The 25,149-nt window shown below is 47.1% G+C and overlaps 2 protein-coding genes across 4 annotated transcripts in view; both read right to left on the reverse strand.

The window, feature by feature from the left end:
- The window catches only part of PARVB (parvin beta), a 162,034-nt gene extending 145,059 nt beyond the window's left edge, over positions 1 to 16,975 (reverse strand). For 2 of the 3 annotated variants that reach the window (XM_003905676.5, XM_009217458.4), the window contains exons 1-2: positions 15,676 to 16,975; positions 15,417 to 15,556 (exon numbers count right to left, since the gene is read on the reverse strand). In XM_003905676.5, coding sequence (XP_003905725.1) covers positions 15,417 to 15,556; positions 15,676 to 15,746 — 211 coding nt within the window. In that variant the 5' untranslated portion in view covers positions 15,747 to 16,975. The remainder of the gene's footprint in view (positions 1 to 15,416; positions 15,557 to 15,675) is intronic. The other variant, XM_017945377.3, reaches the window with a different exon arrangement.
- A 1,847-nt stretch (positions 16,976 to 18,822) lies between these two features.
- Positions 18,823 to 25,149, reverse strand: part of SAMM50 (SAMM50 sorting and assembly machinery component) — a 42,667-nt gene continuing 36,340 nt past the window's right edge. Inside the window, exons 14-15 of the mRNA XM_003905674.3 lie at positions 24,984 to 25,125; positions 18,823 to 19,015 (exon numbers count right to left, since the gene is read on the reverse strand). Of these exons, the coding sequence (XP_003905723.1) occupies positions 18,970 to 19,015; positions 24,984 to 25,125 (188 nt within the window). The 3' untranslated portion in view covers positions 18,823 to 18,969. The remainder of the gene's footprint in view (positions 19,016 to 24,983; positions 25,126 to 25,149) is intronic.

The following is a 25,149-nucleotide window of genomic DNA, read 5'->3' on the forward strand; positions in this document are numbered from 1 at the left end:
TACATAACTAGCTTTCTCTCTGGGGTAATCTCACTAAAACTACTTTCCAAATTGCTTTGCAGAGCAGCAAACATAAATATTAACTTCAAGGTTGGAAAGTGCTGCTTTTTAATAAAAAGAGAGAATTTAACGAGATGCAGAAATATGAACGTAGCTCCTTCTCCATCAATGCCGTCTTTGCTTCTTAATATGCTCCCCACATACGCCTCGTGCCAGGGCTCTGCATACATTGTACATTTGGAGAATAATTATGAAAATCAGATTACACACAGCTGCCCCTATTAAAGAAAACCATTTGGTTTGCTTTGAACTGTGGCTTCTGAAGAGGCTGGTTCCGTATAATCTTAATTAAGGACAAGGAGCAAACATTTCCTGAGCTCATACGGTTCGCACTCTGTGCTCCGTGCTGGGGCCCGCACTGTGTGGTCTCCATCAACCTCCGTTACCCACACTCTTGCCATGGAGAGTCTGGGTCTGCAGAAAGAGGGACCGGAGTCCAGTGTGTTTGAACAAACAGAAATATCGTTTCTCTGTGTATAGTATCCAAACACACAACCCTTGAACAACACAGGTTGGAATTGTGCAAGTGCACTTACATGTGGATCTTTTTCTTTTCTTTTCTTTTTCAAATAGAGATGGAGGTCTTGCTATGTTGCCCAGGTTGGTCTTAAGCTGCTGGCCTCAAGCTATCCACCCACATCGGCCTCCCAGAGTGCTGGGAAAATCTTTTTCAATAGAAGTTACACCCAGCTAGGCATGGTGGCTTACACCTGTAATCCCAGCACGTTGGGAGGCCGAGGTGGACAGATCACATGAGATCAGGAGTTCGAGACCAGCCTGGCCAACATGGCAAAACCCCATCCCTACTAAAAAAAAAAAAAAAAAAAGTAGCCAGGCATGGTGGTGCACACCTGTAATCCCAGTTACTCAGGAGGCTGAGGCAGGAGAATTGCTTGAGCCCAGGAGGCAGAGGTTGCAGCAAGCCAAAATCACACCACTGCACTCCAGCCTGGGTGACAGAGTGAGACTCTGTCTCAAAACAAAACAAAACACAAAAAAAGTTACACCTAGCATCTGCCTCTCCTACCTCCCCTTCCACCTCCTCTATCTCTTCCACCTCTGCTGCCCCTGAGACCAACCCCTCCTCTTCCTCCTCCTCCTCAGCCTACTCAATATGAAGATTAGGATGAAAACCTTGATGATGATCCACCTTCCCTTAATGAAGAGTAAAATACATATTCTCTTCCTGATGATTTTCTTGGAACATTTTCTTTCCTCTAGCTGGCTGTGTATCATAAGAATATGTGTTCATCGACCATTTGTCATTGGTAAGGCTTCCAGCCAACAGTAGGCTATTAGTAGTTAAGTTCTAGAGGAATCAAAAGTTATACATGGCCAGATGCGGTGGCTCACACCTGTAATCCCAGTGCTCTGGGAGGCCGAGGCAGGAAGATTGTTTGAGGCCAGGAGTTCGAGGCCAGCCTAGGCAACATGGTAAGACCTCATCTCTACAAAACAATAAGAAAAATTAGCCAGTGATGCTGGTGCACACCTGTACAGTCCCAGTTACTCAGGAGGCTGAGGCAGGAAGATCAATTGAGCCCAGGAGTTCAAGGCTACAGTGAGCTGTGATCGCACCACTGCTCTCCAGCCTAGATGATGAGCAAAACCTTGTCTCTAAAAAAAAAAGAAAAAGAGGCCGGGCGCGGTGGCTCACGCCTGTAATCCCAGCAGTTTGGGAGGCCAAGGCGGGCAGATCACGAGGTCAGGAGATTGAGACCATCTTGGCTAACACGGTGAAACCCTGTCTCTACTAAAAATACAAAAAACTAGCCGGGAATGGTGGCGGGCGCCTGTAGTCCCAGCTACTCGGGAGGCTGAGGCAGGAGAATGGCATGAACGCGGGAGGCAGAGCTTGCAGTTAGCCAAGATCGTGCCACTGCACACTCCAGCTTGGGCGACAGAGGGAGACTCCATCTCAAAAAAAAAAAGAAAAGAAAAGAAAAAGAAGTTATATGTGAATTTTTGACTATGCGAGGGGTTGGCACCCCTAACCCCTGCGTGGCTCAAGGGTCCGATCTATAGCAACTCTATTAAAATAGAAAATTCAGTATGGTAGCCTGAAAAGCATGAGGAACTTTTACTTGACTCTTGCATGTTGGTAATGTCATAACAACTTCAGCACAGGCAAACCAAACAGGCTTAAAAGCAAGGAGGCAGGAAAATGGATAGACCAAGTGGAAGATGCACACAGTAGAATAGAACTGGACCTGGCGCGGTAGCTCACGCCTGTAATCCCAGCACTTCGGGAGGCCAAAGCGGGCAGATCACTTGAGGTCAGGAGTTCAAGACCAGCCTGGCCAACATGGCGAAACCCCATCTCTACCAAAAATACAAAAATTAGCTGGGCGTGGTGGTGGACGCCTGTAATCCCAGCTACTCGGGAGGCTGAGGCAGGAGAATCGCTTGAACCTGGGAGGCGGAGGTTGCAGTGAGCCAAGATCATGCCACTGCACTCCAGCCTGGACAATAGAGTGAGACTCCATCCAAAAAAAAAAAAGAACAATATAATGTATCTCCAAAACATTATGTTGAATGAAAGAGGCCAGACAGATGCAAAAGAGCACAGACTGTGTGAATCCACTTATTTGAAGTTGAAGCGCAGGCAACCTCTCTTCTGTGTTGACAGTGGTTTTGCCAGGGTGGTGAGGGGCACAGAGAATCTCCCCTGCATATGGGTACCAGCAGGCTGGCTGGGTGATGTGCAGCCTGATCTGGTGGTAGTCACACAGTGTGCACAAACGTGAAAAGTCATCAGACTGTACACTGAAACGTGTGCATTTCCCTCTATTTAAATTAGACCTCAATAAAGTCTTGGGGAAAAGAAAGTCAATATGTGATACCCCTGGATGGGATAATTTGGATGCTTTATGTGTGTGAGTTTCCTTCTGGATAACATGACAACACTCTAAGTGCTTAAAGAAGGTCTTAAAAGCTGCAAGCGGCCAGGCACGGTGGCTCACACGTGTCATCCCAGCGCTTTGGGAGGCCGAGGCAGGCGGATCACCTGAAGTCAGGAATTTGAGATCAGCCTGGCCAACATGGTGAAAAGCTGTATCTACTAAAACTACTAAAAAATTAACCAGACATGTGGCACGTGCCTGTAGTCTCAGCTACTTGGGAGGCTGAGGCACGAGAATCGCCTGAACCCGGGAGGTGGAGGTTGCAGTGAGCTGACATCACGCAACCGCACTCCAGCCTGGGTGACAGAGCAAGACTCCATCTCAAAAAAATTAAAAAAAAAAAAATTTAAATAAATAAAGCTGCAAGCTTTCTTTCACTTCTCTTTAATAGAACTAAAAAGAAGTTGATATTTCTCAAAATAAATAAATAAATAAAAACCGCCTGTAGCTCGTTGGGAGAGAAATGGGAGCCCATTCCAGGGAATACTAACACTGTGAAATGTCTTCTTGTGTTGCTCATTTTCAAACCTCCAAGCAATTTTAGGCGAATTAGAAGTGTGTAGGGAAGTGATGGAAACATTTAATTGATGCACGATGGAGAAAATGCCTTATTTCCCCCAGGTTATACTTTTGAGGCAATCTTACTGCACTTTGGGGTAGGATTTTCAAGCACGCTGTAACCATAATATCTGAACTAGCGTTTTGAAATGGTGTTATTTAATCAGTCTGCTAATTTAGTGATCTGGCAAGAGAGTAACCTGCGATGTTCACAGTCAATGCTAAGAGCATGAGGGGATGACCAAACTTGCCTGGAATTTTAAAACTGTGATGGAAACACTTCTGCCCATCCCACATGTGAGCAGAACATGAATCATCGACTGCACTGATCAACGGTCTTTCACTCAAATGATTTTGGAAGCATCAGCAAACTCTGAGACAAGGGAAGTTGGATTTTCATTTATTAGCAGCTCCTCCGAGTTCTCTTTTTGCATACCAGGCAAAGTAAACCACATATGCGCTTTGTTCCCCTAAACATTTTATAGATGAGGAAGGAATAAATAACATGGTACCAAGTTATTGGTTCTAGTCTTCCATGGGGGAAAATTGGGAAAGTCCCCCAAAGATTATGCCCCCTTTAAAAAAGACTCCCCTCTGACCAGCTATGAGAAAATGGGGGATGAGGAAGCTCCTTGAAACATGCCAGGACCTCTTAGGTGGGTGGGAGAACAAAGGCCAGGCCTATTAGACATTCACACCTTAGTCAGAATTTATTTTGCCATTTATTTGCCATCCAGGTATCACCTGCTTGCAAAATGAAAGGTTTCTATTTTCTCCTCCCACCCAATCTGAGAGCAGTGAGGGGATGAGAGCAGTTTTGGGTGAAGGAGACAATGACGATGGGGGTAGGGGGGAACTGAAGTGTAGGGCTTTGTGGGAGGGAGCTTGCCCCAGGATGCTGGAGCTAAGGATATGGTGGCCACAGAACATCATGAGAACATCGCTGTGGCCAGGGAGGACACAGTGGTCTGGGGTAGGGTGGGGTGTGTAAAGGGCTAGACAGACTCTATCACAAGGATTTTTTTTTTTTTTTGAGACAGCATCTCACTCTGTTGCCCAGGCTGGAGTGCCGTGGTGCGATCTTGGCTCACTACAACCTCTGCCTCCCAGGTTCAAGCACCAGCAGGGTTGCAGTTTTCTTGCCTCAGCCTCCCGAGTACCTGGGATCACAGGCATGCACCACCATGCCTGGCTAGCTTTTGTATTTTTAGTAGAAACAGGGTTTCACCATGTTGGCCAGGCTGGTCTCAAACTCCTGACCTCAAGTGATCCACCTGCCTCAGCCTCCCAAAGTGCTGGGATTACAGGCGTGAGCCGCCGCGCCCGGCTACAAGGACTCAATTTTGCTATTGTAGCTTGAAAGCAGCCACGGATGATGTGTAAGCAGGTCAGGTGCGTGTGGCACCCACCTTCATCCCAGTGCTTAGGGAGGCTGAAGCAGGAGGATCACTCAAGCCCTGGAGTTCGAGAACAAACTGGGCAACACAGCAAGACTCCATCTCTATGAAAAATATTTTTAAAAAATTAGCCGCAGGCATGGTGTCTAATTCCAATACAACTTTTTTTTTTTTTTTTTAGAACACAGAAATGTGACATAATTTTCATGTCGTAAAACTTCTTGATTTTTTTGGTCCCAAACATTTAAAATGTAAACTCATCCTTCACTCGCAGGCCAGACAAAATCAGACGCTAGGCAGATTTGGGAGCAGAGAGCAGCCAAAATTCAATTTCATTTACTGCACGTTTTTACCTGAAAGTCCTAAGAGTGGTGATGCTGATGGTACCATTAAAAACTAATGTTTGAAAACAACAGTGATTCAGAATCTGTTGCTCTGAACTCGAAGGGAGCTTCATTAGAAATACATCAGCCCGCCGGGCGCGGTGGCTCACGCTTGTAATCCCAGCACTTTGGGAGGCCGAGGCGGGTAGATCACAAGGTCAGGAGATAGAGACCATCCTGGCTAACACGGTGAAACCTCGTCTCTACTAAAAATACAAAAAATTAGCCGGGCGTGGTAGCGGGCGCCTGTAGTCCCAGCTACTCGGGAGGCTGAGGCAGGTGGAGGGGCCGAGATCGCACCCCTGCACTCCAGCCTGGGCGACAGAGCGAGACTCTGTCTCAAAAAAAAAAAAAAGGGAAAGACATCAGCACAGTACTTCCAAAAGTGGGTCGGTAGCAACTCCACTTCTTATCATTTATTCCATGAAAGTTTCAGCACAGTTATACAAAGGTATGAGCACACTGCAGGACTGCTTGTCGTACGGGGGAATGGGGACCACCGAAATGTGCCTGTTTGATTAGACAAATTACAGGAGAGTGCAGCCCCACCATGGAACATTATGAGACACCCTGGCAAGGGAAAGGGCAGAGTGATCTTAGTGGGATGTGGTGCCATTCATCCCATGGTGTTAAGCAGAAAAGCAACTTGTGCTTTCTCCTTTGCACACTCAGGGATTCATTCATTCCACAAATACTTACTGAATGCCAGTTTATGCATTAGGTGTGATTCCAGGCCATGGGGTGCACTCATGAACAAGATGAACAAGACCTCCTCTGTGGCGCTTACATTCTAATGTAGAGGGCATGACATTTGCAATTTTAAAGATTCATATGGGGATGGGTGCGGTGGCTCATGCCTGTAATCCCAGCACGTTGGGAGGCCGAGGCGGGTGGATCACGAGGTTAGAAGTTCAAGATCAGCCTGGCCAAGATGGTGAAACCTTGTCTCTACTAAAAATACAAAAAATTAGCCTGTCGTGGAGGTGGGCGCCTATAATCCCAGCTACTCGGGAGGCTGAGGCAGAGAACTGCTTGAACCCAGGAGGCGGAGGTTGCAGTGAGCTGAGATCATACCGCTGCACTCCAGCCTGGGCGACAGAGCAAGACTCCATCTCAAAAAAAAAAAAAAAAAGATTCACATGCACACATATGTATGCATATATGAGCATATATATGTGTATATATAGGTTTTTACATATGTAATGTTTATTATATACATGTAAGAGGGTTTTTAAAGGGTTAAATAATGGTTTATATATTAACAAGAGAGTTTATATAATAGGTTTTAAAACCCATTTTATATATGTAATATACATTACATATATCATGTATATTATATATTACATACATATGTGTGTATATATAGGTTTTTACATATACATATATGAAGCTTTACAGCTGCCACTTTACCTTAATACTTTGTCAATAGGGAATTGCTGATTTGAACTCTGTCTTTGTATCTGTCAGTACAAAAAAATAACCAGTTGATGTTATTTAGAGCAAACAGAACTGATTTCAAAACTGATTAGAACACATTTTGATTGAGAAAATGAATACTCAGACAGGCACTATCATCAGTTAAAAGCTCAATCTGACATAAAAGGGATAGAAATTTTCATTACTTGGGTGTGGAGAGGTGGGGTTTTCCTTTTGATTCAGCTCAAGGAAATCAGTGCAAATCAGCCTTAGGTACCCTGCCTCCAGAACCCATTCTCCTGCCTCAGCACCACTGCACTCCAGCCTGGGTGACAGAGCAAGACCTTGTCTCTGAAAAAAATTAAAGAAAAGAAAGAGAAAAGCATGTAACAGGAACTACAGTATGCTATCATTTGTGTAAAAAGAAAAAAAAGAAAATAGCTGGGCACGGTACCTCACACGTGTAATCTCAGCACTTTGGGAGTTCAAGACAGTAGGATTGCTTGAGCCCAGGAGTTTGAGAACAGCCTAGGCAATATAGCAACACCCTGTCTCTACAAAAAAAAGAAAGAAAGAAAGAAAGAAAAAATTAGCTGGCCATGGTGGCACACACCTATAGTCCCAGTTACTTGGGAGGCTGAGGCAGGAGGATTGCTTAAGTCCAAGAGGTTGAAGCTGCAGTGAGCTGTGATTGCACCACTGCACTCCAGCCTGGGTGACAGAGTGAAACCCTGTCTCAAAAATAAATAAATAAAACTAGAAAATAAAAAGTTTTTTTTTAATCATTGATTTTTAAAGAGCTGTTGTATTTTTCCCACCTTTATTGCAAAATAAAGATTTTCTGTTTTCAAAGCTCATAAGAAGGTTGGTCAGGAGTCTGCTGAGTACACCGCACCGTCCCTGAGAACCTTTTAAGTCAGTCATCCATTTTTAGAATCTTTTTGGAACAATGGCTCCTGATTCTCCTTAAAATGTACTTCAGGTACATTAACCCTATTACCTGTTCTGGCTTAGCCCAGAACACAAAAGCGGTGCATGCTCAAAAAGGGGACGTTGTGTTGCGGGACAATCAAAGACTGGAGAGACCGAAAAGGTTCAGGAGAGTTGATTAAATGAAGGTGATCACCAGCTCAGCCGGACATACATCCAGAAAGTTTGAGCCCCGAACAAAGGGCTTTTTCTACTTTTAAACATCCTGCGTGAACTACGTGAGGAACTACGTGAGGCGGGAAGCGAGTTACAGAAGCAGGAAACAAAGACAGCATCACAACATTTCTAGTATCTCGAGAGACACATGTCTTGCAACCTAGACTTATCGGTCTTGTGACCCTGCAGCCATGCTAGGGAGGTAAGCAGGAACTCGCTGGGCCTGTAATAAACCTTGAGGAATGTGGAGTTGGGGAGTATAGATAAGGTCCACTGTCCACAGAGAGAAGACAGGCTGTTAATATTCTCTTTTAACTTGAGTGTAAGCGGCGGGGGTCACACTTTGCAGTAACTTTAAGAGGATTTTAAAATTTCTATTACTACTACTGTTAGGTTATAGTTGATTTTATTAATTCCTTCTTCAGTTGCAGGGAGCCCAAAAGGGTCCTCACTGACTCTGTGCGCCACCTGGAGCGCCTGCTCCCGCCCCAGCACCTCTGCTGGCGGGGGGTACCCAGGCTCCCTTTTCTGTACCCCTTTCTGCTACTTCGTGTCTGCTGTGATGTCTTTGGCAAACATCTAGTTTGATTGTTTTTTTCTTACTCAAGCTCAGAAAAGGTGGAACTTATTTTCTCTGACCAGAGAATGACATGCAGACGGATACACCCCTCTCCATCCTGTTCTAGAGGCTTCCACCCCAAGAGTGGGGAAGGGCCAGCACCTGGCAAAGTTCTCCAAACAGACCAGGGGCTCCCTGGAAAAGGGGAGTGGCCAGCCCTGCAGAAGCCAGGCCCAGCAGTGGCGACTACAGGTCATTTGGAATGACTGCAGGGAAGGGGACATCGGGGGCAAGGGATGGGCAGACACAGGAGGCTGCGGGGCCTCTGGGGCTAAAGAGGAGGGTAAACCTGACTGCAGTTACCAGAAGAGCCACCCGTACCACACCCTGCACCTGGCCCAACGTCCATGCTGGAGGAACGAATAAGCAAACAAAGGAAGTGAGAATCCAAAGCCGGCTCCGACTCCTTTCCACCCCAAGACAGGGTTTCCTGCTCCCCACCCCCGGAAGAGTGGTTTTCAGACAGACAGGAAAGGCTAGGACCCCTGGCTGGGAGTGTGGGAATGGAAAGAAAGGGTCAGATTCCAGGGAGTCCAGTCCTGGCGTGGCTGCCGCAGCTCGTTGTAACAGGGCTTAACCTCTCTGGGTTAAGGTTTGGTGATGAATCCTACTTAGCCTTTACCAGATACAGAACAGCCCAGGAAATTCCGTCGCACTTGATTTCTGCAGTTCCTCCCAATGAGAGTAGCATGTCACCTTTCATCCCCAAGGCCGCACCACAGTCTCTTTATGATGTATTTCCAGCAGTAGCTCTGCCCGCTCAGTATTTCAGGGAAATTACGTTTAGATGAGCAGTAATTTCTGCCTATGATAATAAGATCAAAGCAATTGTATTTGAGTCTCTGACTCAATACGGGAAGGTCACCTTCTATTTCACAGTGACGGATGGATCCAGGCTGGCTATTATCTCAACCCTGCGAAGTCAGAATATTTTAATTGACCGGCACATCTATCTAGTGACAAATGTAGGGAATGCTTCATCCATTAGAAACTGATTGATTGAAAAGCACGGGGGAAGTACAGGGAAGAAAGGCTGTAATTTTCACAGTTGGTCAAACTTCATAGCATGTCCTTGCTTTTCAAAAATGATGACTATTTTTCTAACAAGATAATGCTGAATCTCCGTTGCTCTTAAAAGTTATCTAATGATTTGGCAAAGGAATCCAGTAATTTACTTGTCAGGAAGACGCCACGTATAAAGCTATGACTCTGGCACTGAGACAAGTGTGTCCGTGATTACCATTTGCCCCACTTTCGGGCAAAGCATTGTTCCTTCTTGAAAACAGGCCAGCTGGTTTGACCCCAGGAAGGCACGACTGAGACAGCCTCCCACGGTTCACTACTCAAACTGAAATCTGTATGTGTCAATGTAAAAACGGGCCTCACGTTTAATGCAGAATTTAATGCCAGTCCTTGCTCTTTACAGCGTTCTCCTGTGTACGGCCACACAGGAAAGATATGCATTTCTCCCTCCTACTAGAACCCCCCAGGATAGGCAGGTTCTTACCCAACCCACAGAGTGCAGAGACCACGCACCCGCCTCTGCCCCTCCACCAACACCCACTGCCCCCTCCTGCCACTTCTGAGTTCCTACCATATGCCAGGCACTTTACTTTTGTTTCTCTCGACACTGATAGGCTCGACGACCCCATTTCACAAAGGATCTGTGGCAGGAAGGTGAAGGAGGGTGCTTAAGTCCCAGCTTAGCCCTTATGGATATTCTCACAATTACTCTATTGCAAATCACAGAATACTACCTGGGGAGGACCCCGAGAGCTGAAAAAATTAGCTTTGGACAATGATAGATCAGTGGTTCCCAAAGTGTGGTCCGCAGCCCCCTGGAGATCCTGAGACTCCTCCAGGGAGTCCGTCAGGCTAAAACTATATTTGTAATAATGCAAAGACGTTACTTAGTTACTTGGTTCACTGGGTTGACATTTGCACTAACGATGTAAAAGCAGCTGTGGGTGAAAGTGCCTGCACCCCAGCAGAAAATGGCAGAGGCAACAAACCCCTATGGTCATTGTATCCTTCACCACTGCGCTTGGGGAGGGAAACACAAACGCCAGTTTCACTCATGAATGAAGCAGCAAAATGCTCCATGTCATTACATCTCAGCCCTTTTACCCTGTGTTCAAACGTCCTAAGCAGAGAGCGCTTCTGCTGCTCACAGGGGCTCGTATGTCTCAAGGAAAGCCCTGGGTGGTTGGGTCCAGGCCTGAATTGCCGCTGTGTTCATGGAACATTGTTTTTGCCTGGAAGAGTGACTAACAAACTATGGTGATTCAGACATGGGTATCTGGCAGCCACTTCCTTGGAAATGGACGAAGTGAGCTTCAGAGAAGACAACTGAGTGTTTGCTGCCAATGGTAAAATGCAGGCTTCAAGGGAAAACTGAAATTTTTGGAAACTTGGATCTACCATCATTAGCTTGGCAGCTTCCCAATACAGAGTCCCTAATTTCTTTTTTTTTTGAGATGCAGTCTTGCCCTGTCAACCAGGCTGGAGTGCAGTGGCGCGATCTGGGCTCAATGCAAGCTCCGCCTCCTGGGTTCCCGCCATTCTCCTGCCTCAGTCTCCCGAGTAGATGGGACTACAGGCGTCCGCCACCACGCCCGGATAATTTTTTGTATTTTTAGTAGAGACGGGGTTTCACCGTGTTAGTCAGGATGGTCTTGGTCTCCTGACATCGTGATTCGCCAGCCTCAGCCTCCCAAAGTGCTGGAATTACAGACGTGAGCCACCGCGCCTGGCCAGAGTTCCTAACTTCTAATGGTCTCACTTCCGACGTATTGACTTTACAACAGTGTGAAATGGTGGCAATTTCTACATCATGTACAGTATTCAACAAACTGCACAAGATCTTCAACACTTGCTTATAAAATAAGCTTTCTTTTAGATGATTTTTCCCAACTGTAGGCTAATGTAAGTGTTCTGAGCATGTTCCAGGGAGGCTGGGCTAAGCCATGATGTCCAGTAGGTAGGTGTACTTAATGCATTTTCAGTTTACATATTTTTGAATTACAATGGGTTTATCAAATGTAAGTCAAGGAGCATTTGTACTTAGATTTTCCTGATCCAATGGGTGCTGATATTAATGAATGTGATCTTTTATTTTGCATAATGAAGACATGTTGACATTTGGAAGATTTGCATAATTCAGGGAACCAGTATTTTGCAAATGACTAGAGTATGATGTTACAAAAGCATGCCTGGGTAAACGATCCAATCACAGTGCTGGGTAGACCAGGGGATCTTAATGGAACAGAGTGTGAAAAAGCCATAGGCGAGGTTTCAGATTCCACACTGCAACTAACCTTTCAAAACCGTTCATTAGTTGAGTTTTGGTGAAATATCAAAGAATGTTCACAGTTATCTGAAAAGGCTACTAAAATACTCTCTTTTCTAAACACGTATCTATGTGAAGACAGATTTTCTCTATATGCATCAATCAAACAACTTCAAATGCAATAAACTGAACGCAGAAGCACATGCAAGAACCCCTCTGGTTTTGAAGACAGATATTAAAAGACCTGCAAAATTGCAAACCAATCCCATTTTTCTCGCTCAATTTTTTATTGGGGAAATACGTTTTTTGTAAGATGTTATTTAAGTTAGCATGCGATGAGTCTGGTTTTTGTTTCTTTCTTTTTTGAGACAGTTTTGCTCTTGTTGCCCAGGCTGGAGTGCAATGGCACGATCTCAGCTCACTGCAACTTCCGCCTCCCACATTCAAGCGATTCTCTTGCCTCAGCCTCCTGAGTAGCTGGGATTACAGCCGTACACCACCAGGCCCAGCTAATTTTTTGCATTTTTAGTAGAGATGGGGTTTCATCATGTTGGCCAGGCTGGTCTCGAACTCCTGACCTCAGGTGATCCACCCTCCTTGGCTTCCCAAAGTGATAGGATTATAGGCATGAGCCACAGTGCCAAGCCGAGCCTGTTTATTTTTAAATAAGTTTAAATTTCTCAGCTTTAATTTCTAATATGGTGAGGATTCATATCACCTTTATAAACAAAGCTCCTTGGGGGTCCCTCAATATTTTTGACAGTGCTAAGGAGTTCTGGGACCAGCTAGTTTGAGAACTGCTGTTATACATACACATCTGATGAGTCAGTAAAAACATTAAAAAGGAGGCAAAGGAATTATATCTATTATATATCATATATGATATAACGATATATATGATATATGATATATAATAGACTATATAGTATATATTACATACTATATAGTATATTATTAGTATATTAATATACTAATACTATACTATACTATATATTTGTATATTAATATACTATACTATATATAGACTATTAGTATATATAGTATAGTTATAGTATTATATAATAGTATATATAGTATATAGTATAGTATTATATATAAATATAAATATAGTTATATATAGTATATATAGTATATAGTTATATATTATATATAAATATATATGGCCATATTATATATAGTATATAATATATATATATATATAAAAATACAATATATAATATAGTATATATTATATACTATATAATCCCTGATATATAATATAGTATATATTATATACTATATGTAGTATAGTATATAATATAGTATATATTATATAATACATGTTATATAGTATATAATATACATAGTATATATAATATATAATATATATACATAGGATATATAATATACTATATACTATATTATATAATATATAATACATATTATATAATATAATACGTATTATAATATATAATACGTATTATATCATATGATATATAATACATATTATAATATAATATATAATACATATTATATAGTATATAATATAGATATTATATCTATTAATAATACTATATATTATATATTATATATTTTTTTGTGGTTTTGAGTTGGGTGTCCTGGCTCTGTTGCAGGCTGGAGTGCAGTGGTGTGATCTTGGCTCTGCAAGCTCCGCCTCCTGAGTTCAAGCCATTCTCCTGCCTCTGCCTCCCGGTAGCTGGGACTACAGGTGCCTACCACCATGCCCAGCTAATTTTTTGTATTTTTAGTAGAAATGGGGTTTCATCGTGTTAGCCAGGATGGTCTCGATCTCCTGACCTCGTGATCTGCCCACCTCAGCCTCCCAAAGTGCTGGTATTACAGGTGTGAGCCACCGCACCCAGCCAGGAATTATTTATATGTAGTTTTTATTACTGAGTTTTGAATGTTGGGTGCTGAAGACAAGCTTTAAAAAGCCATCCCTATCCCAGCACTTTGGGAGACCAAGGTAGGGGGATCACCTGAGGTCAGGAGTTTGAGACAGCCTGACCAACATGGAAAAACCCAGTCTCTACTAAAAGAATACAACATTAGCTGGACGTGGTGATGCACGCCTGTAATCGCAGCTACTTGGGACGCTGAAGCAGGAGAATCGCTTAAACCTGGGAGGCGGAGGTTGCGGTGAACTGAGATTGTGCTATTACACTCCAGCCTAGGCAATAAGAGTGAATCTCCGTCTCAAAAAAAAAAAAAAGTCATCATTGTGAAGGTCATCGGCTATCTTCATATTTATAAATGGGCACTGATGGCTCAAGAGAAAATTTCAGAGACAGCATCATAACTGGTTTCAAAACATGCCACATCTCAAACCACTCAGGCAGAAGAGAAGATGCCTGTTCTCTGAGTAACTGCTGAGGACTCTTAATTAAAAGTGGCTCTAGACTGGGCACAGTGGCACATGCCTGTAATCCCAGCACTTTGGGAGGCTGAGGCAAGTGGATCACTTGAGGTCAGGAGTTCAAGATGAGCCTGGCCAACATGGTGAAACCCCGTCTCTACTAAAAATACAAAAATTAGCCTGGCATGGTGGTGCATGCCTGTAGTCCCAGCTACTGGGAGGCTGAGGCAGGAGAATCACTTAAATCCAGGAGGTGGAGGTTGCAGTGAGACAAGATCGAGCCACTGCACTCCAGCCTGGGCGACAGAGTGAGACTCTGTCTCAAAAATAAAAAAGTAGTGCTAATGATGACAACCTGAAAATCCAAGTGAACAATTAGGATGCAATAAAAATGGCATAAACCAATCTTTCCAAAATCATATTATTTTATACAGCTGCTATTAAACATGTGATGCTTAATAAATAAGACATTAGTCTATTCCATTTATATTTCTAAAGGTTATATACTCAGGTTGGCCACTCTCCTCTTTTCTTCACTGGGACCACAGGGGATTGTGCCTCATATTCACAGTGGCCCAGGATTTGAACCCACATGAGAATTTGCTCAAGGTCATACAGCTGGCCAACCACAGAGCTGGGATTCACCTCCAGTCTGAATCACCACCAAGGAACCACTGTTCAACTCCTTGTACATGTCCCCAGACAGGCAAAACAACCAATCTCTGGTGTTAGAAATCATCTAGCCTTTATTTTGGGGGTAGAAAGCCCTAGAAAGCTCATGAGTGCCATCCACTAAGCGTGGAATCTATTGCTGAATACACAAAATCTTCTCCTTTGATAGAAGAAAAACCTGAGGAAAGTAGTGACTGGATTTGGTAAATAGCCCCAACAGGGCAAGAGCCAGGGCCCCTGACCCGGGGCTCACTGCTAGTCCCTACCTTCTTTCTTTTTTTTTTTTTTTTGAGACAGGGTCTTGCTCTGCCGCCCCGGCTGGAGTGCAGTGGTGCAATGACGGCTCACTGCAGCCTTAACCTCCTGAGCTCAAGTGATCCTCCCACCTAAGTCTCCCGGGTAGCTGGGACCACAGGTGCATGCCACCATGCCCAGTTGTTCTTTTTTTTTTTTTTCTGTAGAGATAGGGTTTCACTACGTTGTGCAGAGTAGTCTCAAATACCTGGGTTCAAGCAACAGTCCTCCCTCCTCAGCCTCCCAAAGTGCTAGGATTACAGGCATGAACCACTGCACCCAGCCCTCATCCACTTTCTGACAGTTTTCCCCCCAAAACTTACCTCCTCCTTGAACACATTCAGATGTTTCCACTCCTGATCTGTCTGAACCAGGGAGAAGTGAACCAGTCAGAGATGCCATGAGTGCCTGGGAGCACAGGCCCCAGCTGCAGGGATGCCCACGTCTCAGCTCCAGCCTCCTGCTGCAGGTACGAATGAACATTTTTTGTTTGTCGGATCCAGTTTCTCAAGAAGTCTCAATTTGGACTTCTGAGTACAACCTGATTTTAACAATGCTCGTTTTATTTAAATCACAGCTCACCAGTTTTTGTTCTCCGGACTAAGGAATCCCCTTTTCTCTCCTCTTTGGTGATCTTTAAACATATGGTGCATTTGTGCACGTCTAACTGTCCCAGAGGTAAATTTATGTGGTCTTTAAAAAGGGAGAATTCAGAAATTAAAGTGAGTTCTTAGCCTAAGGAGCTGCAGGAGACGGGGAGGACATCAAAGTGTAGGGCCTTTGCGGGAGTCACCCTCCGTGAAAATGTGTCCTGATGGCAGCTCCTCACCAGGTGACTGTCCTTTGTCCTAGTAACGATGGCATTTGGCAGAATAGTCTGCTCCCTCACTGGGTCATAAGACTTGTAAACAGCAGCCAGGTACACAAGAGCCTTGTGGCACAGTGTGACAGGCCACACCACTAATTAAACCGTTTGTAAAAGGTCATAGTGTGTGTACCGAGAGCACCACAAATTCATGATAACAGAGGAGTGATCCATCACAGCTGTTCTTCCAGAAGCATCGTGAAGATTAAGTTCACTAAAATCGATCTCCTTGTTACAAATGGAAGACGACCGAGCCAGGAGGCTTCCAGCACGGACCCAGCGGTGTCCTCCAGCGGAAGCAGCCAGCTGGTTTCATGGCCCGTCCCTTGCCGAGCAAAGCAAGAGGTTAACAAATGCCCAGCTCTCTTCCAGTCCAGAGCATTGAGGTATTTAGAGAAGAAACAGTAACATTAAGATGCAAAGAATCACCGAGCCAAGGGAGGATTTCATGGGGATTTTGTGAGGCTTTCCGTCTCTCTTTGCTCTCTGAGCTCTCTAAAATAGCAGCTATGAAATTTCTTCCCACAATGAACGTACCTTATTTTTGGTCTTTCGTGGAAAGCACTTTACGAAGTGCCTTTGGCTTCACGCTCTAGTCTGCCCACTTACCACCCTCTGAGGATGAACAGAACCTGCATTTTCACCCAGGACCTCCCGTTTTCACTTCACCTGTGGAGAAGCAGCCCACGGACGGAGTCCACCTGCCAATTAAACACGCTGCAGCTGCATGGGAGACAGCTGGCCCTGGTGAGCTTTAATTAAGGAGCTGGCTGCAGCGACCTGGGGTACCCCGGACTCGCTTGATTAAACAGGTACCTTTTCACCGGCGACCCTTTCACTGGGTTCTCCACCGACGTAGTAGATGATTTCTCGAAGATCATAGTGCTGAGTCTGTATTATTCAGATTTCACTGGTCTAAGTTGATGGTCTGAACATGACAGTCTTGAAACATGGGTTTCTGATTTTGTCAAAGGCATAAACGTGAAACTGTAAAGAATAAATCATTTAAGGGGAAAAAAAGTAGATTTTCCCATGTTCCTATTACGTTTCTTTTCCTTTTTTTTGAGACAGAGTCTCGCTCTGTCGCCCAGGTTGGAGTGCAGTGGTGCGATCTCAGTTCACTGCAACCTCCGCCTCTTGGGTTCAAGTGATTCTCCTGCCTCAGCCTCCCGAGGAGCTGGGACCACAGGCACCTGCCACCACGCCCAGCTAATTTTTCTATTTTTGGTAGAAGTGGGGTTTTACCATGTTGGCCAAGCTGGTCTTGAACTACTGGCCTCAAATGATCCACCCACCTCGGCCTCCCAAAGTGCAGTGATTACAGGCGCAAGCCACTGTGCCCAGCCAAAACTGTTTCTTTTTATATATTTTCTGCAAAATCCCTGCAGCTTCTGCAGGCAATGAGGGCGAGACAGTCCTGGGGCATCCGAGAGTGTGGCCCAGGATAACATGGGTCCTCGGACTGAGGCCCAAATCTTCGGGTCACTTGGCAAACACATAAACAACAAATTACAGGGAGGACTGAAAGTGACAGGGACTCAGCCCCAGCTCAGAGAGAGAAAAAATCAGAAAGCAAAGCACGTGCAAAGGCCTGCAGGGCATCACCTGCAACGCTAGACGTTTCCACATGGCACCGTTTCAGTTCAAACGTTTAACTTTCTTCAAAAACTTTATGTGTGACCTATTTATTTATTTATTTATTTTTATTTATTTTTGAGATGGCGTCTCACTCTGTGGCCAGGCTGGAGTGCAGTGGCGCCATCTCGGCTCATTGCAACCTCTGGCTCCCTGGTTCAAGCGATTCTCCTGCCTCAGCCTCCTGAGTAGCTGGGATTACACCACGCCCAGCCAATTTCTGTATTTTTTAGTAGAGATGGGGTTTCACCATGTTGGCCAGGATGGTCTTGATCTCCTGACCTCGAGATCCGCCCACCTCGGCCTCCCAAAGTGCTGGGATTACAGGCGTGAGCCACGGTGCCCGGCTATGTGTGACCAATTTAAGACTATCCCCCAAATATTAGAGAGATACTAGTTGTGTAAGGCAGAAGAACGTCCCGCATCCCCACCCAGCCCGAGATGCACACTTCCTCATCCCTGGATCGTGTGAACGTGACGGTAATGTGAGAAGGGAGAGCTAAGGCTGCAGATGGAATTAAAGATGCTCATCTGCTGACCTAGAAATAAGACCCCTGGATTCCCTGGGCGGGTCCAAGGTCACCACAAGGGTCCTTCAAAGACAGCAGAGACGCAGAGGAGGTAAGAGGGAGAGATGGGGGATGCCACGTGGCTGGCTTTAAAGATGGAGGTGACGTCGGCCAAGGAATGCGGTGCCTCTAACTGCTGGCGAAGGAGGGGGATTCCCCCTTAGCGCCTCCAGGAGGATGCAGCCCAGCAAGACCCATTCTGGGCTCTGATCTCCAGACTACAAGAGGATTAATGTGTGTTGTTTTAAGCCCCCAGGTTTGAGGTAACTTAGAGCAGCCCCAGAAAATGCACGCACACTCATTCATGCTGCCATTCGTCTGCAGACACCAGGTTCCCTCTTTGCCTCAGTGTCCCTAATGTTACACTGTTCAGATAGTTCTCCCTTGCCACTCACACATTCAAATGGCTCGAGCACTGTGGCTCCAAGCACCTGCTGCCGTGGGCCTCTTCTGACACCAGCTGGTGCACTGAGGGGAGTGCGCCCTCCCCGTAACAGCAGGGCTGAGTTTCCTCTGGGGCCAAGCTCCCTCCTGCTGCCTGGCTCTGAACACATCACATCTGGTACATGGGAACCAAACACAGAGACTCGCAGACACTAGGCAGGTGTGTGTGAGAACACGGGTGGTCCCGGGGAAAGCAAACCACATCCATGCTGCCTCGAAGTGTGTCTTTAACATTTATTGACAGGGTTTCCCACAGGGTCTGCCGTCAAAGAATCGCTGAGCCGTGTTTCCTCGAGAGACAGTGCGTGGCATGGGCGCCTTGCTGCTGCCCCGGTCCCAGAGCTTCTCCTGTAGGGGTGTCAGCTACAGGAACCTTATCCCAGCTCCAAACTGGACGCCATCACATATCCTAAAAAAAAAAAAGAGGGGAGAGATCAGATGCGGTGGCCGCTCCGCCAGCCCTGCCATCTTCACGACTCAGTGAGCATGCGTCCCCTCAGAAGGCGCCACCTCCGCTTCCTCCTCCTCCTGCCGCCTTCCTGCCTGGCTGCCGACCTCACCCTCACCGGCCCCAGCTGCTTCCTCCTTTGCTGGTTAAGAACCTTCACTAGCTGGTTAAGCCCTTGGAGAATGGAAAAGGAAAAGAAGGAGAGACCCAAATCCTCCTGCACTGCTCCCTCCTCACCTCCTTCACGTTCCCCTCTCCTGACGGGAGGACAGAGGGCCAATGAGAGGCGGAGCAGGGAGGGAAGGAGCAGGAAGGACAAAGTGGGTAGACTGAGAATGGGGGAGAGGCAGGTAGACAGAACTTAAGGTCTGCCCAGCCCCCAGAAGGTCCTGGGGCTTAGGAAGCCAGCAGTACCCACAGCCCTACAGGGGTTTAGCCTGACCACCTCTTAGACCCGCTCCTGACCCCAGGAAAGAAGGACGCGAAGGTCACATTGGTTGCCATATCTGTTATGAGCTGACCCTCTGCAGGTGTGACTCCACACGGTGGTAAGAACCTGCTGACAAACCACCAGGCCCATTTTCAGAGAGGAGCAAATAGGCTCGTCACACAGCTGAGAAGTGGCAGGGCAGGACTCCGGACCCAGCTCAGGGCACCCACAGGCCTCGCTCTTTCCAACACACGGCCTGCCTCAGCCTGGCTGAGGACACACAGCTGGGGACAGCCTGTCACTCTGACAGCACGCCTGCAGCAGCTCCGTCCGCCTGGAGCCTGTGCACGGGGCAAGGCCAATGTTGCCCATTTGGGACAAGGTGGGCCTAACCTAGGGACCTCAACTTCCAGGGAAAATGATATTCAGAATCCCACACAGCTGCAGCCAGGGCCAGGGAACACAGCCTTTTTGCAAGCTGTGGGCGATTTCTAGAAAAGACTGGCCAACAATAACGGCTCCTTTATTCACGTTCCCGTGCCCTCGCCCAAGCTGAGGATTTGGAGCACGTGAGCACTGGCAGCGAGTCTTCCTTTTTCAACCTGACTCTGAGCAAGAAGACACAATATCCGATCCGTGAAGAGATTCAACACAGATACTCATGAATGCTGCGCCGGCCTCCTGCAGGATGAAGGGTGCTTAATAACCAACCCCAGCAGTGCAGTCCTCTCACCAGAAGCCAGGCCTGCGGCCCCTTTGTGATCACAGTAAGCCACACCCATGGCCTTAAACCACCACAATACACATCAAAGCCTGGGCTGCATTTGTACCATTTAGTTGTGTTCAGATCTGTTTTTATATTGTACACTCTTGGCTCCTTCAAACTTGTCTATACCTACATTTGCTACTGACAAAAATGTCTGAACATAAGCTATGAGCTAAAAAGGAAGTCAAGCTCTTGGCATATGCAATTCAGAAAACAAGCAAGCATTCCAATAAAGGCCCGTTCACTCTAAATACAAACAGATTCAACAACTTCACAAGCATCGGTTTATGCTCAGAGACCACATAAACATGTCACAGAACAAAACACCCACTGCGAACATACAAAGCAGCGCTGCGAAGTTCCACGAGACCAGGGCAAGCCAGTCGTGCCATCCTCCAGAGACAGCCCCAAACATCCACCTTCTGCTGGGCACCCTTTCCCTCCCCTATGGCCGCTGTCTTGGTGCAGGGCTCGCGGTCATCTCCCACCTTCTTCTCACCCAGAACTGCTGGTGCCAGCACGGGGTCTTGGAGTCTGATGTTCAAAGGTTTCTGAAGAACTTGGAATCTGAGGCTGGAGGCCAGGAAGCACCCAGCACGGGGTCTTTAGGAAGGTCATGCCAACAGCACCCTCAGCGCCTTGCACCCCATCTCCCACCACATGCCAGGAGCCTCTCCACCGGGCTCTCACTTCCAACACTAGGTGCTGCTCTAGTCATGGGGACCTCGGCAGTGAACAAGGCAGAGGAAGTCCTGAGCTCAAAGACCCTGGCACGTAGCCAAGGGGGTAAAGGCCAGTGGGGCTGGAAGGCAGAGGCGTGAGAGCTCAGGGCCTGGGCCTCCCCACACCCCTTTCTGTTCCCATAGGACGCCGTTCTGCCCGGCGCCCGCTGACACTGCACACCTGCACAGCTTTGCTCCTGCCTTTGTTAGCCGGGAGCACTGTCCCTGCGTGTCTTCTGCAAGCACCTGGCTGTCTGTCCTCCAAGAAGATTCAGCTCAGGTACCTTCTCCAGGGGGCCCTCTTGGCGCCCTCCCCAACAACCGAGATGATCCACTTTCTTGTCTTCGCGCTGCTAACTGTGAGCTGCTCTCCCAAGCGAGCCTGCCTGATTCAGCCCTGCATCTCCAGAGACTGAACGCCTAAGACACGAACTGACAAACGCTGTTAGATCCCAGACACAGTGGTGCCACAAATCACTTGTGGCATAACATTTAGCAAACATCTCAAAACTGTTTCCTTCTTTATGAATGTCTGAAGTCCTATTTACAGTGTGCTCACCTCAGTTATGGGAGAAACCTGTGGATGATTTCTACACACACGATGCCCCATCCTGCCAGCTACCTAATTTTAGAAATGAAGATTAAACCTGGCAATCTCACTCCAACTTTACGAGATTCCAATATTGATGACCGACTTCAAACGGGGCCTCACACCGAGCGAAAATGTCTTCCACACTCGGGGTGCCGCGCTGACCCGTTCGGAGCTCACTGTCCTTAATAAACATCTGCTGAACAGCTGCCACCTGGCCTGGGGGCAGAGGCGCTTCCTTACAGCCTGGTCTTTACATGTCACGTGCTTAGTATGCTACTTCCTCCCAGAAGAAACTGTACTTTGAAATTAATCTCTGAAACGTACTTTTTAGATTTAACCTGAAGAGACAGAAGTAAAGCTGAAAGGTAAATGTAACCACTTTATATGAAAATTATTCCAGAAAGGGTCAATTCAGCAGAGCGCCTAAAAGCCGCGTTGACTTCTCAGGGCACACTGACCCCCAGTGGCTATAAAGAGCACTGCAATGGTGGTGACGGCAGCGCGCGCTGCTCAGACCCTCCCTGCCGGAGACGTGCACAGTGGCGGGTCCCAGAGCAGGAGGGCGTGTGTCAGAGAGCGGTATTGAAAGCTTCCCTGGCCCCGACGCCCCTCGAGCCCCAGGCCTGCAAAGTCAACCACTCAAAACCACCCACTTAAGCCAGGTGTTGGCGCAGCAGCGTCACGGCGCCTCTGGGGCTACCTGCAAGGATGCAAATGAGCAAGCCCAACACTCCGTGGGCACAGGGAATAAGGGCTTCATAGAAAGAAACCTGCAAAACCAGCCTGGTCTGCTGAAGACGGTAACGGCCTGGAGTTATCTAATAACACAGTCTTGCTCTAGAAAAAGGTGCTCATTTTTTCACTTTATTATAATCTCCAGAATCAGGGCACATCATCCCATCTACAGCTTGTCACAAACTGCCTGTCAGGTGGTGGCTGCACCGAGATGATGTGGAGGGGGAGGGGCAACACCTCCCACAGGAACACTTATGTGAGGGGCTGGCCACGCCGGGTGTATCAGCAGCAGAGCAGCCCAGGAAAAATCACCACGTCCCGACCACAGGCCCAGGCGGTGCGCCCACAGTAACTCACCGAGTTCTCCAAACTGCAACAGTCACCATCATTATTGACTATCCTCTGGGCAAGAAAATGGATACCCAGAGAGGTTTCGTGACTCACCCCGGACCGCACAGCCACACAGAGTGGCCAAGCTGGGCCCCAAGCCGGGGTACCTGGGCTCCCAGGCACACACGCACGCAGCCTGTGTGACTACACCCTTTCCAGCTCAGGCTCTGTGTGGAGAACAGGTGAGGCGTGGAGGGGAGTGGGAGCTGGTGGTCGTGGGGGCAGCCACTGCCATCTCTGAAGGCACTGGAAGGCCCTCTCATCACTAGGGAGCCGCAGCAGCCTGGCAGCCCCTGCCGTGTCCCCAGATGCAGAGCAGATGCTGAACAGCCTTCTGGCAAGAGCGTAAAGAGCAGATTCCACTAAAGCAATAACCGTAAAGGACCTGAATGACAGATGCAGACTGCACCTGAGAGGCGATGCTCAGAAACACTTGCGAATGCAGCTCCCCTTTACAAAGCACCACCCCCTAGGTGCTGGTGCGGAAGACAGGGCGAGTAAAAATGATACAGCATTTCCTTCAACTAGCACAAACTACAACCTGTTTAAAACTGGGTTAAGGCTCCAACAGCACCACCATTTGGTGGCAACATAAAGGTAGATACGAAAATGAAGAGAAAAAACAGAGGCTGGGGTGCTGTGAATGCATAAACAAAAATAAGAGGCAGTATGAACACTGTTGTGGACTGAACATTCACGTCCCCCCAAGATTCAGATGCTGAAGTCCTAACGCCAACAGGATGGTGTTGATACCCGGAGGCAGGCCTGTGGGAGGTGCTGAGGTGCAGACGAGGTCATGAAGATGAGGCCCTCGTGCTGGAATTAGCGGCAGCATAAGAAGAGGCATCGGGGCACTGGCCTGCACTCTTCCTCCTCCGAGTGCGGACACAGTGGCAGGGCTGCCATCTGCGAGCCGGGAAGAAAGCCCACCAGCAACCAATCTGCCAGCACCCTGATCGTGGACTTCCCAACCTCCAGAACGGGCAGAATATGAACATCTGTTGTTTAAGTCACCCGTAAATACTCCGTGGTATTTTGCGATGGCAGCCTGAGCTCACTGCCATGCACTATAATGAAAACACATCTGGATCTCCAAAAATGTACACAAGGCAGCTGGGTGCGGTGGCTCATACCTGTAATCCCAGGACTTTGGGAGGCCAATGCGGACAGATGGCTTGAGCCCAGGAATTCGAGACCAGCCTGGGTGGGCAATGTGGTAAAACCCTGTCTCTACAAAAAATACAAAAATTAGCCTGGCGTGTAGTCCCAGCTACTTGGGAGGCTTAGGCAAGAGGATCACTTGAGCCCAGGAGGTCAAGGCTGCAGTGAGCCATGATCAGGCCACTGCACTCCAGCCTGGGTGACAGAGAAAGACCCAGTCTCAACAAAAAAAAAAAAAAAAAAAAAAAAAAAAAAAAAAAAAAAAACATGCCGGGCATGGTGCCTCACGCCGTAATCCCAGCACTTTGGGAGGCCAAGGCGGGCAGATCACAAGGTCAGAAGTTTCACACCACGCTGACCAACATGGTGAAACCCCGTCTCTACTAAAAATACAAAAAATTAGCCGGGCGTGGTGGTGCATGCCTGTAATCTCAACTACTCAGGAGGCTGAGGCAGGAGAATCACTTGAACCTGGGAGGCAGAGGTTGCAGTGAGCCAAGATCGTGCCATTGCACTCCAGCCTGGGTGACAGAACGAGAGTCTGTCTCAAAAAAAAAAACTTTTTACACAATGCATGTAAGAAATAGAATGTGTTTCTATAACTGTTTAAATAGCCCTATACCATATTCACGCATGGAACATTTAGTGAATCTTTCCTCAATAAAATACGGGGTGGAGAAAAGCCAAGAAGGTGGGTTCCTCCGCTGCAGAGACAGGGGTTCTCAAGATTGACTCCTCTGTGGTCAGGAACAAAGCTTCACTCACCCTAACTTTCCTAGAGTCCCTGGCCTGCAAAGTCAACCATTCAGAACACTGCCTTCTGTTTTCAGCACACAGGAACCGTGTCACGTGCCAATCCCTCCAGCCGGACCCTCGCAGGGGCTCCCCTTCCCCGGGGAACAACAAGCTCAAAGCGCCTGAGGGGGCGGGAGGGAGCGCTTCACACTTGCTCCTCCAAACTGGATGAAGAAAAACCCAATGGGGGAAAACACATGTGTTTTCATTATTTTGCTATTTCATTTCTCTTAAAATCTTGAAGCTTAAAAGTCACTGATGAAATTAACCATGTCCAAAACAAAATAAAATTACTGGAGAGTGGGATGTGACTGTGGAAAATAATTCCCAACACGTACCTGTCGCCCGTCTGTACTCCCATGGGGATGCAGTAATTAAGTTCCAGCCGAGCGATGTTGCCAAGCCTGAGGACGATCCCAGCCCCGTACGACCAGCGGATGCACTCAGCCAGCTTACGAATGTGAGCTTTGGGGCCCTCCCCTGACAAGAGAAAGACATGTGAGC

This window comes from Papio anubis, chromosome 16, assembly GCF_008728515.1.
Source record: "Papio anubis isolate 15944 chromosome 16, Panubis1.0, whole genome shotgun sequence".
Lineage (NCBI taxonomy): Eukaryota > Metazoa > Chordata > Mammalia > Primates > Cercopithecidae > Papio > Papio anubis.